General features: G+C 36.2%; 1 protein-coding gene across 2 annotated transcripts in view; it reads right to left on the bottom strand.

The window, feature by feature from the left end:
• The window catches only part of ZNF407 (zinc finger protein 407), a 418,739-nt gene that overhangs the window by 257,154 nt on the left and 146,837 nt on the right, over window positions 1–14,748 (bottom strand). For both annotated transcript variants that reach the window (XM_082640310.1, XM_082640311.1), the window contains exon 4: window positions 13,482–13,556. In XM_082640310.1, the coding sequence (XP_082496436.1) occupies window positions 13,482–13,556 (75 nt within the window). The remainder of the gene's footprint in view (window positions 1–13,481; window positions 13,557–14,748) is intronic.

The raw sequence follows: 14,748 nt of genomic DNA, 5'->3' as shown, positions 1-14,748 counted from the left end.
TACTTTAAAAAACTTTTATAGAATAATGAGGAAATACTATGATGATGTGATATAAGCCACAAATGGCTAAATTCATTTGGCTTCAAATATATGTTAAATATCCAAGTTTAATTTGCAGTCAGCCCCAAACTTGAAAATGCACTCTGACGCATTTCTTCATGCTAGATTAAAAATGTTTCATCTTTGTCCAGTTTACAGATAGTCACTGGGTAGTTTTTCACTATGTAGTATTTTCAGGAAAGATCTTGTGTTATACTTTATATTCCAACAAATGTTAGCAATATTGATGCCACCATTGAAAGAAAAAAATGAAAGAGTGAAAGTCTACCATTTCTATAAATTGCATGACTGTAAAAGTTTTACAGCAATATGTTCAGACTAAAAACAAACTTTTCTTGTTTAATTTAAACAAATACACTCAGAGTTTTCTAATTTTATATATATTTTATCAGTAAGCACCTGAAAAGGGGGGAGAATTTATCTTTCATAGATACTTTAAGTTGTACAAAATTTACCATCAATTACTAAGATTAAAGGTGCTGAGAAGATACTAAGCATTACATGCAAAACTACCAAAGATCACCCATGAAAGAGCAAAGCTTTACCAAAGAACAATGGACTCACAGCTCTTCTGTTCCCAAAGAAGGATGCAATGAAATTATAAAATTTGTAGACACAGACCATTTTTTAATTGCCAAAATTCTGAATATCTAGATGGTCTAGATCAAGTCTCTCTGAAATGGTTTTCACATCTATGAAATGTAAAGGTTCTCTTTAAAATCCAAAATTCTGTATTGCTCTGCAATAAGCTACCTGGTGTTAGGGCAAATTAAATATAGTAAGCCACTGACATTTGCAAGGCATATGAACTGAGACCTTTAGAAAGCCTCATAGAATACACCTTCCCTCATAAAAGGTGGTAAAGTGTTTTAAAAAAATTAAGTAACCCCTTAAGAATCTCAGTGATTCTATAAATACAGTCTAAAATCGTTAACAAAGCTATGAGTTCTTCCAATAAGGAAAAAAAATGAACTCTACATCCTATTTCAGAACATCATTCCTTAGTCACATCGACCTGTCTCCAGAGGCAGGACAAGAGGAAAATGGAGACCCTAGAGGCCTGTGCAGACAGAGACAGGTGGCACCCTCTGCAATGTCCTCAGCACTGTTCTGCTGGGGCCTCAGCATCATGTCAGCAGAAAGGCAGATGAAACCAGTGGTGGAAACTGAGAAAAATACCTGTAAAGTGGAGCGCAGTCATTTAAACAGACATTCAAGATGAAGCTATTTCTGACTGAAAGTAGCACCTTTCATCTTGGGATGAAAAGGCCTCCATTTCCTAGGACAGAGCTCATCCCGATTTCTTTCTCAGATACTGCTGGAGGCTGACCAGAACTCAGCAAGCGAGGTCAGCCTCAGGCCACCCAAATCCCTGGTGAGAGCGGGGTCCTTCCTGAGATGTGCCTCTCTGTGATGGCAGCTCCACCAGAGGAACAGCTGTCGGTTTCCCAGCCCTTCTCCTCTAAGAGCCGCTTCACTCAGAAGAAAGTGCTTCTCTGTGGCAGGGTGAGCCGAGGGTCCACTGTCAACTTGACCTTACGCAAGGAAAAACACTTTCTAAAATTTCCAAGTCAAACTTTTCTCATAATATAAGTGAGTTAACAGCCACATGAATTAATAGTTCTCCACTGTTATTCCAGATAAATGTTTACAGACTAATGATTTTCTAAGAATTGACATTTTTGTTGAAAGCCAGATGTATTCTATTCATAACATTACCAATAAGAGAGCCATCTCTTCAAGATTCAATAAAGTTTTCTCCTTCATTGAATGGGGTACTTTCAGTCCTAGCTAGAGAACTAAATAGAAGTTTCTGAAACCAACTTTCTTTGTTTCCCATCAAGCATATGATGTGGGTCATGTGAATGTGGCAAATCACGGTCTCACTACATAGACATCAAGGCACAAAACTGGGCCAAAAATAAGTTTGCTCATCACTGATCCATTTGTGGCCCCATTTTATTTTATTGATTCACTCAATAATATAATGAATATCTATGAACTTACCACTGAACTTGAAAACTAGAACATTACCTTCCAGATTTTAAGTTATCCCAACCTTACATCTCTAGCTAAGAATGATTACACTCTTACATTTTTTTCATTCTTTCTTTATTTTCATCAACTCCAGCAGTTGGATCTGTTTAGACTTTTGGTTTTAATCACTTCTTCAGAGGCATAGATACCTATGACAAGCAGAGCACAGTAAATAAAGCTGTACTGAGATCTAACACCAGCTAAGTTAAGGGCTCAGACTCACCGGCACCTGAGCACATCAGATTCAACCTGGAATTTCCACAGAAATTTAAATTATGTCTCATCACTTAGGGATCAACAATATTATAAATGCTAAAGCTGCAAAAGTCAATGGCTTACTATACAAGTAAAAGAGCTCTATGTATAAAGAGATTCTGTTTAATCTGATGAGGAAGCCACAGCTTCTCTGAGATGCAGAGAAGGTGCCGCACCACTGACATGGTCTTTGGGCCAGCCCCCCTTGCAGCTTCAGACAGAGCACTGGTTTTTACTGGTTTCACACAGCAGTGTTCTATGTAAGGTGTTTTTCCCTGTTTAATAGAAAGAGAAAACTCAAAAACTCACTGAGACTTTGAATATGTTCATATACTGCTATTACTATGAGTACTAATAAATAATAAGCACTGGGCTAGTTTTGTTAAAAATTTTCCTAATCTTCAAGATATGATTATCATATAAACAATATTTTTTTAGAAAAAGGAAAAGGTATAAAATTTTAAAGATCTGATATCCAGCAATAAGACTGGCACTTTCTAGTTGCCAAAAATATACGGCATATCCATATTATGTAATTATAAATGTGAAATGAGAAAAAGACATTCTGAATATTATAATGCACTGTGAGAATGAAAGGGGAAATTATCGTTTTAACTAACTTGAAAGAAAATTTGGGTATAATTTAAATAAAAACTTCATTATATATATGTTCTGCTGAATCTGCTGTTTCCCATAATCCTTTTCTCCACCAGATTAGCATGAAAAAGGAGACACAGATATTGTTTAGACCTTAGCAACTAAAAATTTCTTTAATATGTTTTTATCTAAAAGTAAGCACTTTTTAAATTATGAAATGCTGTGTTTATATATAGTATGATGTTTTTTGTACTTGTATAACTATAAATTCATGTCCATGTCACCATAACTCTGAAAAATGAGAACATGTGTCCTGGGCCTCTCAGGAGAAGGTGATAAAGCCACAGTGACTCAGGAAGAATGCACTTGAGGTTGACTCTGTTAAGAGACAGGACCATAGACAGTTACATACAACTACACTAGTTTGCAGTGCCTTTTTAGAAATGTGACTATAAATCATATGTTAGACCAGCTAAGAAAAAGTCCATCCTGAAAAAGAAAAATTTCAATGAGGACTTTAACATCTTAAATCTATCAACATTCACTGAATGCCAGTCACCTTTGGAAAAGCTGAGACAGAGAAGGTAAGTTGCCAACCACACCCTCAAGAAATTATCTAGTGCGGACCCAGGGCATACACCCACTGTGTTTTAAACAAAAAAGAGAATCCAAATAGCATGTGCTAAGTTGTACATCAGTCTTCTTAGTAGTAAGAAGCGATTACATAGAACGGAAATCCAGGGAAGGATTTTCACAGTGAGACAAAACCTAGGCCTTGAAATTGCAGCTGACACAGGCCTAGAAGACCTACAGACTTGGCTTTCAGTGGACACTGAGTGGAAACAGTAAAAAAAAAAGTATGCTGAGATAGCTTTCCTGTTATCCTGACCCAATTTCTGAATCATACTTACTGCACCACACTATGTCTAGGGAATCACTGTCTATAAAAAAAGCAAGAACTGGACTACATTAAAACTCAGTGGAGGGACTTCCCTGGTGGTGCAGTGGTTAAGATCCACCTGCCAATGCAGGGGACACGGTTCGATCTCTGGTCCAGGAAGATCCCACATGCCGCGGAGCAACTAAGTCCATGTGCCACAACTACTGAAGCCCGCACACCTAGATCCCGTGCTCTGCAACAAGAGAAACCACCGCATTGAGAAGCCCGCGCATTGCAATGAAGAGCAGCCCCCGCTCGCCACAACTAGAGAAAGCCCGCACACAGCAATGGAGACCCAACGCAGCCATAAATAAATAAATAAATAAATAAATAAATAAATAAAAATTTTTAAAAAGATTTAAAAACTCAATGGAAATGATTACTTCACTGAAAAAGCAGATCTCTATATTGACATCATATGCTAGAAACAGTTCTAAATAGAATTAGGTTTGATGCAAATGAAATTGCCAATATTTGATGGTTTTTAACCTAAGTGTTAATTTCATATGATTCAACCTTAGGAGGTGCTAATATCTTAGAACGTATCAAATGACATCATGATTCTTTTGAAAGGGAATGAAGGACCTGCTGCAGCAGAAGACAGTCATTCTGTGGAACATCAGGACTACTACAAAATCGACCAGTCTCTTACAGAACATCAATGTCTGCTTGTTTTCTCTGAGTACGAGGGCGAGAGCAGCACAGGATTAGTGGAGAAGCCCTTTGTTTGAAGCTCACAGTGGATTATTCAAGTGACCCAAGGACCAAGAACTGGGAGTGGGAGGAGATATCTTAGAGAATAACCTGTGTAAACCCTTGATTTTTCCTATCAGAGTTCTATGGCATAATGAGATGTAAACATCTTGCTTTTCATCTGTTAAAATGGATCATCATATTGCTTTGATCCAACTTTACAAAAATTACTTCAGAAAGGTTTTAAGTTTCCTGAAAATTCCTCAGGAAAAATTTTAAACTTGCACTTTTATAAGCAACTACCAAGACATCATGAACATAAAGAACATCTCACAAGAAGTCAGTACTGTATAATGAAACTGTATGAAAGTTGGTAATTAAGCCTAATTGAAGGCTGCAGTGAACATATAGGTCTTTGTTCTCTTTAATTCTGGCACTGATGGGGAATTAAGGATAAGAGCTTAAGGCATATTTTAATCAGAGTCCAGATGCATAAGCCCCAGTGTTCTAAAAGCAATTTAAGTGAAATAAAAGAAGAGAATAGCCAAAAATATTCTAGGTGCCTGCCAAGGGAAAAACACCTATATTCTGAACATTTAACATATCTGATTGATCATATTTGGGATCACTTATTCACTGACTTCAAAAAGAGTTAAAACGGCAGATATTCTTATATCCAAGATCTGATTAAACTACTAAATGGTAGCAGAAAAAAAAACCCTTAAAAAATTAACTTGTGACATTAAACAACAATGTATTATCACATGCAAAAGCAATTAGAACATTCATACTAGAAAAGGTATAGTTCACTATCTCCACAGAATTCGCTTTTATTTCTATATAGGAATGAAAGAGGAGGCAATAGAACAAAACAGATGTCATTTTAATAAAGATTATCAGTACTAAACCATACATTACTGGTCTAATAACTCAATGAGCTAGTACTAAATTAAATCATTATAACGTATACAGTATCATTATAGCCTTTTGGGTTTCCACTTTGGGAGATGGAGAGAGAAATATATAGACTTTATTCACCAAGGTTCCATAGGAATATGATGAAAAAAGCAAAATCATTTAGAGATGGAATACACAAGGAAGAAACTCATAGAAGACAGGGGCCTCATACTGAAGCTTGAAATAAAATAATGATTTGGCATGATAACCAGGAAAGACGGAATGTAGTAGGAGTGTGACAAGGAATAGGAAGAACGAAAGTATAGAGAAAGGAAGAAATATGTTACGGAGTTGGGAACAGAATGTGTCTAACAAAATACAGGCAGAGCTCGGAGACACTGCGGGTTCAGTTCCCAACCACCACACTAAAGCCAAGTATCGCAGTAAAGCGAGTCGCATGAATTTTTCGGTTTCCCAATGCGTATAAAAGTTACATTTACACTATACTGTAGTCTGTTAGTGTGCAATAGCATTATGTCTTAAAAAAAACAATATTCATACCTTAATTAAGAATACTTTATTGCTAAAAAATGCTAACCATCATCTGAGCCTTCAGAGTCATAGTAAGAGCATCAAAGATCACTGATCAGAGGTCACCATAACAAATATAATAATAATAAAAAGTTTGAAATCTTGTGAGAATTACCAGAATGTGACAGAGACAGGAAGTAAGCAAATGTTGCTGGAAAAATGGAGCTGATAGACTTGCTTGATGCAGGGTTGCCATAAACCTTCAATTTGTAAAAAGTACAATATTTGCAAAGCACAGTAAAACAAGGTCTGCCTGTAAAAACCAATGGCTTATTTGCAGGCAAGCTCCGCGACTGAATCGGGCCAGGTGACCAGCACTGAGGGACAGAGGGAGCAGGCGAGGCAGCGAGAGCGGGTGAGGGACTCCAGGAAATGTCACTGTGACCGGCTAATCCACTTGCCCACACTGTCCCGGGGCTGAACTCCACACGGACGGCTTGCTGGCTTCCTCTTCTGTACAGAGTAAGAGGTAAAGTGGCACAGCATTCAAGGCTCTTTCCAGCCGGATTCCAACTCAGTTGCCCAGGCCCACCCTCACCCGCCCCATGATCCCGCTAAAGGAAACACTCCCACGGGTGACCTTTTCCTAAACAGCGCACGGCTGTGGTCTTAGCTCTTCATCTTCCCCTCTGCCCTCCCCCAGCCCCAGGGCGCACTGGGGCAGGACTCACCAAGCTCGCGCACGCCTCACGGGAGGCCTCTGACTGTGCTCTCTGCTGGGAGGGCTCTGAATCTACGCTTCACTTAAAATGCAACCCTTCGGAAAGGTCTTTCCTGAGCACTCATCCTAAAGCAACACCCGGCCCAGACACTCTCTGGAAGAGCACCCTACTCTGTTTTTCTCAGCGCCTCCTAATAAAATTCTCCTTTTCCTTTATGTGTGTATTATCCCTCTATCCTTAGCCTCAGTCCATCAACCTTAAATTGAAGGGGCATGAGAACGGAGGGTGTATCATCTTCAAACACGACATGCCATTTCAGTTTTGGAACACAGCAGTAATTGTAAGTAGCAGATGTAGTGAATGTTTATTGGGAGAATAAATTAATGAATAAATTAGATGTCTTCATTAGCATCCCCCATAATACCTCTTAAGCAAGATGAATTGTTCCCGCTTCTAAAACTTTCTTTTGTATCATTGTGTAGCTTTTCTTTTCACATATTATGGATAACTGCATAACCTACAGTATCTTCTAAAGAACAAGAATCATATAATATCCATGTCTATTTAAATGCCCAGGAATAAAACACACAGAGATGAACGCTCAATAAAATACTAGCTTAAAATTAAAAAGTGAATCTTAGAAAACAAAGAAAACAATCTTACATTTCTGTAACACACACGCACTTCTAACACTTAGACTTCCCCTACTGCTAACATGAAAATCTCCCCTAGAGCAGTAAGCGTGGAATTTTATCAGCACAGCTGTGATGCACTTAAGAGCAGCAGTTACTCCTGACGGAGCAGAGAGCAAGGACCTGCTATAAAAGTTGAGCGACCCTCCCTTCTCTGGCAGGGGAGTGAACACCATGTCTGCTCAGCACACTTTAGGAGCAAGCATTCCTCAAAATAAGATTATCTCGAAAAATAAAAAGCACCATTAAAGTGCACTAAATTTTCATACAACAGGGCAAGGACAATTAAAAAAATGTCTCATAACAGGGCTGCACACTGCTCGACACAATGCCCCCAAACCCCAGGGCTGGAGACACATGTCCTCCCAGACAAATACTGACCCTACTCCACAAAAATTCTCATTGCAAAACTTCCCTTGAATTATGTGAGCTTTGATTTATGTGAGGTTGTTAAAATATAACACTCACATAAAATGGGAATTTCCCATAAGGGAAAAAGGATGAAACTAGAAATAACAGTAGTAAATAAAATGCATTCCATGAAGTCCATCCTGATTTCTAGAGATGAATTACAATTTTGGCACTGAGCTTCCCAGCAGTAAACATGAAGAAGAAAACTCAATTATACACACAATTTGCTAGTACTTAAGACTAAAATGACAAGTTGTTTCAGAAAGGCACAACTTTTCCTGGAAGAGAGACCAGAAAGACACTGCCCCCCACCCCACCCCAGGATCTCACCAGGAAAATACGACATGTGTTCAGGAGCTGCGCCCTTGAGCACGATCTTTACAATAAAGACACGCGTTTTATAAGGTTACTTCTTAAAACATTCTGAAATTTAAGTCATTATCATAAAAACTAAGTACAAAATCAGTCAAAATGTTATTGGAGGAAGAAAACAAAACCAATGGGGGCAAAGGAAAGCAGCTCTCTAGGGATGGGACTGATTGAAGGGTAAAACTGAAAGCACATGGAGAAATGAGTAGAAAGAATATTTATTCAGAACAGCAAACTAAATTGTAGGACAAATATACAGAATCCAGATATTCCACATAGCTTTGCACTACGCAACTGAAGTAGGAGTAGGGCTACCATTGCTTCATGGAAACTGAGGGCCCCGATGAAGTTATGAGCATGAAAAGCGGGTTTTCTATCCCCTCAGAGATGAGTCATGAGAACCATTTGTAACTAGGTCCAAACACCTCCCCAGAAAGTAAGTTGGAAACTTCAACAAACAAATGAGGAGCTGAGATCCCAATATTCTCACCAGTGATGCTAACTTTTGCTAACTTTCACCTGGAATATTTATAAAGTAAGAATTAGAATATACCCATTTCAGTAAGAAAACATTTGTCATAAAGCAACCATAGAACATCCTAATTATCCATTTAATTTAGAAATACTACCTAAATGCTAACAAGATAACTTCAGTGGAAAATATATACTATCTCCTTATGTACCTTAATAAGTGGTCAGATTAAGTCATTAAAATATAGAAGGGAGTTTTCTAAAAATAACAACCTTGGCTTTACATGAGTGATATGGCTTCTATCTATCATTCCACATAGAAATAATTATTTAGCAGGGCTAAATAATCCAACTTTCTTATAAGAAATGATGTCAAATGATCATAGGATATTATTTACATACTAGATGTTGTCTACAGATGGAGAAATGGGAGAAGGCAGAGGAAAGGGAGTCCTAAGCTCACACAAAAGCAACAGTAAGTCACTGAAATATAACAACCTCCCACTCATTAAAATAAGCAATCCGAGATAGAATGAATTGAAATGTTTTTCCTCCATTTTGGCTCAACAGAGTCACTTCTTATATAAATACTTTTTAAAGCAGAAGGGAGCCCATAGACACTTTATTTTTCCAAAATTGGGCCTCATTAAAGAAAAAAAATCACTAGCCATTGATTAAGAGAAGAACTGAGAGGGGAAACAGATAAGCGATAAGCGATAAGCAGCGGTGACTGGAGAGCAGACCTGAGCCAGAAAACACAACGTGACTGACAAGTGTTATAAAGAACACTCTTCAGAGACGAGAAGGACACTCAACACGGAATGAAATATCTCACTGCATCCATGAGAATAAGCCACCTGTTTCAATGATAAAATAGAAAACAGAATTTACCTTACAGAAATCCACATGGAACAAATATTAAGGAAAATGGTTGATCCTTTAATAAAAGAAAATATAAGCAATAACAACTTAGCCAAAAGGCAAGTTACTTCTTTAAAATGGACAGTAAAGTGACAACAGCAGGAGCTGATCTCACATGAGACTCCTGCAAAAACTGCTTCATTGAAAAAATACTACGGTTTTAATCTGGATCTTCATTAATAACTTGAAAAACTAGGTACATTATTTAGCTCTTAGATTCTCAGATATACACATCCAACTTAAAATCATTTACTGGTAAAACTGGTTTGGGGAGCACATCAGCCTTCCATAGATACTGCCAGTGTAGACATTTCTTGATGTTGTCCCAGACACCACGAAAGCAATGTATCAGATCAGAAATTCTGAGTGAATCGTTTCCCCCTCCTCCTGTTTACACAGTCATTCAAAGCCCAGCTGATTTCCAAGCACTGAACTACAAATGCTATCTCTTTCTATTGTAATATGCACCTGGCTTTCACATAAGATATACTTATTATGGCTGTTTCAATTGTGATAATTGTGGATAAGCTCGTTTTCTAGATTTCTATTAGAGATTTCAGAGAGTCAGAAAGCTACTTTGGTTAGCTATATTATAAAGAGAATTACTTACTTAAAATAAGGAATACTTTAGAATGAACTTGCAGATTAATTGGAGTTCATCATTTTGGAATGTGAACTGAATGTGGCTACATTTAGTTGTTTATATTTAAGTGTACAAGACTTCTAAAATACAGTAATATACTACCTTAAAATAAGTTCATGTAAATTTAGGGACAAAAAAGTATGTTCTTACACAAGCCATCACTTTCAGGTGTTCACAGAGTCAAAAAATATATATTTGAAATTATCTACTTTTCTGTTGCTAATGACAGTCATGCTGACAAAATTCATTAGTTCATCAAACTATAGTGCAAGAATATGATTTATTTGTAATAAATTATCAGTTTTGCATATATCAGTCAAAGCACAAGGCCTAAATACTTGCAAACAAAATGCATTATTAATTTAATTGTCACAGCCTATTTAGCTAACTTCTATTACTATTTGCTATAATATGCAATGCATAAGAGGGGAGAATCAAATTCAAAACATAAAAAGAATAAACTGATTATATTGTCCTAGAGAAATTAAAATATAGCAAGCTTGCAAAACTATGATCAAGGCATTAATGTTTTAAGTAGGTAAGAAAAAAATGTTTAACTTAATTTAGAGAACAGTTATGCCCAAAGTGATGGTTGAATATGCTGATAAAGAGTTTTTTTGCTTTCTAAGACTGTTAAAAGGCATCAATTCCCTCTCCAAGGAATGGAGGAAGGTGGACTGGAAGGAAGGAGCCTTTTGGTATTTACTGTGCTAGATTTTGCTACTTAAATCTTAGCCTTCTCCAGCTATGGACATCTACTGGAAAATTATGCTGTGGCTGAAGCCCTGGCATTCCATCTCAGTATTTCTATCAGGAAGAGGGAATGCCCTATCTATAAACAGATATCATAAACAAGAGGTCCTCTGAAACACAGAATTTTTGGTAGGAAAAACAATTCAATCTAATGTTGAATGTAGATGAACTCTGTACTTGGACTACTTAGAAGGTAATAACCCAGAAGATGAGGAATACTTTCCCATTTGAGACTCATCTCCTCATTTGAGGAAAAAAATCATGTAAAAATTGGAGAAAAAGCTTACCAGATCTCAAAGGGGAAAAAAGACAGGCAACCTTTCTCTTGCCTCTTTTTAGCCTCTCTTTTTGTATTAGGGACTGAAATGAGTGAAAGCCGCAGAGAGTTATCCTGGAATGCACAGGAAAAGGTAAATGGAAAAATCTGAGAGTACAACTGGAATTTCCAACTCCTAGCACCATATATAGAAGGTATCTACTGTTTTTAAGGTGCTTGGAGGATAAATATATGTAGAAGATGTTGAATTTTTCATTAATATGAAACCATATGAACAGACATATTCAAATTTTTTAAATTCCTAAATAAAAAGCAAAAATGATACATTTGAGTTCAAAACGTATACGAGTTATACTAGGGAAATATTTTCTTTTTACTAATTATCTGATCTAGATTGTTTTCATTCAAATTTATCGTGTGAATAAAACACCCTAAGTACCTATATGTAACGATTTCAACATGAGATAATATAATCAGTACAAAGAAGAGCACCAGAATTAGAAAAATAACAATTCTAACACTTATTAATGATGAGATATTGAAGAAATTGTTGTACATTCCTGAATCTGTCTTTAGTTCTATAATCGAATAATAACGCACCACTGATAATGTCATATAATGACTAATGAGATAATGCAAATGAAAGCAACAAGAACACAATAACTACAAATGTTTCGTTTCTTAAACACCTACAAAACATAACTTTGACAGGTTCCAAACTTCAATTTAAATAATATAAAATCTTTTGAATTTCAAGAATAATGCATTCAGGATCTGTTCAACACACAAATTGTCTCAAGTTAAATATAATGTTACAAAGAAAAGTATGAGAAACCAAAAGGCAGAAAGTAGGCATATGTCACATTCCAATATTCTGACACAGTAGTCATGTCCAAACTAAAATGCTAAAGAAAACAATATGCCACCAATAGAAAAGTCAAGTTAAATTCCTTGTAAACATAGAACATGTTGATGAGTATTTTAAATTTTTAAAAAATTTATTAAACATTTACAAACATGGCAGAAGAAGCCCTAGGCTATAGAGTGATGGAACAAATTGCATCATGACTGACATTTTCAAATAGTATTCAAAACAAGTTTCTAGGAGTGTCTGCAGAATTTCAGATGCCATCTTGGAGGATCTGGGAAAAGCTGAAAACCTACCAGGTCTTTGAAGGAGGTGAGAGTGCTTGCGCTAGTGCTGAGAGAGCTGCGCATTTTAAAGACTTAGAGTTTCAGAAGTAGCCAGGCTCACCTGGTAGCTGACATTGCTGTATTTCAGTTCACCTAATATAATTAAGTCTATGTGATGAAGCTAATTATGATACAGTAGCAAGAAAAAAGAAAACCTGGCAGTTGATGACACAGTAATTGTAGTGTTATTTTTCATGACATGGCAACCGTAGTATTATTTGGGGGATGACACAAGATGTATTTCTTTTTTAACATCAGCAATGTTTAATTCTACAGTAAGAATTCAAAAAATGTTGTTTTAAAACCTCAAAATAAAAATACACAAAGTTCAAATGAAAATAGACAGTTTGGTTTTACATATTTATTTTAGCTCATTCTGATGCATTTGCAGAGGTCAATTCCCTCTAATTTAACTCTTCTACTGTTTCAAGGTTGTTTCACAAAATCACAAATTCAAATCCCTCAAATCTTTTCAAATATTCTTAGATTGAATTTTCTACAATTAAAATGCAACATTAAATTCTTACTGGAAAAGACGCAGATGTAGAGAACGGACTTGAGGACACAGGGAGGGGGAAGGGTAAGCTGGGACGAAGTGAGAGAGTGGCATGGACATATATACACTACCAAAGGTAAAATAGATAGCTAGTGGGAAGCAGCCGCATAGCACAGGGAGATCAGCTCGGTGCTTTGGGACCACCTAGAGGGGTGGGATAGGGAGGGTGGGAGGGAGATGCAAGAGGGAGGAGATATGGGGACATATGTATATGCATAGCTGATTCACTTTGTTATACAGCAGAAACTAACACAACATTGTAAAGCAATTATACTCCAATAAAGATGTTAAAAAAATTCTTATGGGAGAATGGCATAAAATATGATATTCAACAACAGAGTACCACTAATGTAGAACATGACAAACTGACTTGATGAGTTCTAGCAGTCACCCCACTAAACAAAATCTAAAATGAAAATATAATTATATTAGTTAAATTTTTAAAAAATGGATGAAAATTACCTTTCTTTTGGTGTGCCAACTCCATGTTTTCCCAGTAGATGAGTATTTAGGTGTTTCTTCATTACAAAAGCAACCCTAAAAAAAACAAAAGTGATTATAGAACTAAAACTTAACTCTCTGCTAGAAATACATACTAAATTTTTAAAAAATAGACATGGATTTTATATATATATATATGTAACATGAAAATATATATATATTTGTAACATGAAAATGCACATCACAATGGCACTAAATTCTAAGCAGAAAGCTTGCATACAGATTAATATACTGCAATACCTGAAAACCAGAAGAAATAACTGCATTTAAATTCACTGGTTCATTTTCTCACTTGAGTAGACGAACAGGGACCAAACCAATGATTTTAGTTCCTTAGTCACTGTCTTCACTGTCAGTTAGCAAGAAAGATAAAGCAACACCTCAGTATCACATTCCCTGCCCCTTAGTTGATCCCACACTTCAATCATGAAATGAGTTTGAGAAAATGTCATTTTATTAAACATTTAAGGGACTGTAAAAGAGAAAATGAATAGCCTTCATGAAGCTTCCTTAAAAGCATGGTAATTATTTGGAGAGGTTTTTTAAAATGATATAAATGTTTACCATGTCTGCAATACAAGCAAAAAAAAAATGTACCTAAGTGCTCAGAAGGTATCAATAACTAAAACAAGCAAAAAGTATTACCTGACATGCTATCTTATTTTACACACAAATCAGATCACTTAATTCAATTTTGTTGACATAGATATGAAATGGACAGCAATCAGCAGCCAGTGCATAGTGCACCATTCTTCTGCATATATATAGTACAACACAATTTAATTATGTCATGTGAGTATTTAAAACAATTTAGATCTCATTCAGAAGCATCAGACTAAAATGGATCTCTTGATAAGCAAAAAAATAAAAATTTACTGTTGTAACTTTCAGTGTAAAAGGGCTTGCAAACATTTTTGTTAATTACGTATTACAGCTGTCCTTCATAAAGTTAATTACTAATAGCTGAAAGGCAACAGAATCTATTTGCATATGTACATGAAAGGCATGACATATGCAAAAATATGATTTTAATTAGCATTCTATGATATGAAGGGCTACAAATCAAATTGGCATGTTATAAGATTCTTAACATTAAACACTGAATTCATCTGGACATGTTTGCACAAACAGGCAACACAAGACTATAAAGTACTATGGCCTTATGGAAGAGACGTGTGTCAAAAGCCAAGACCAAAATGTGAATGCTCCTTTTCATGTCTGGTCTATT

The sequence above is a fragment of the Mesoplodon mirus genome (genome assembly GCF_964341445.2).
Source record: "Mesoplodon mirus genome assembly, chromosome: 13".
Taxonomy (NCBI): domain Eukaryota; kingdom Metazoa; phylum Chordata; class Mammalia; order Artiodactyla; family Ziphiidae; genus Mesoplodon; species Mesoplodon mirus.
Note: the sequence above shows the minus strand (reverse complement) of the source record. Positions and strands in the feature narration are given on the sequence as shown.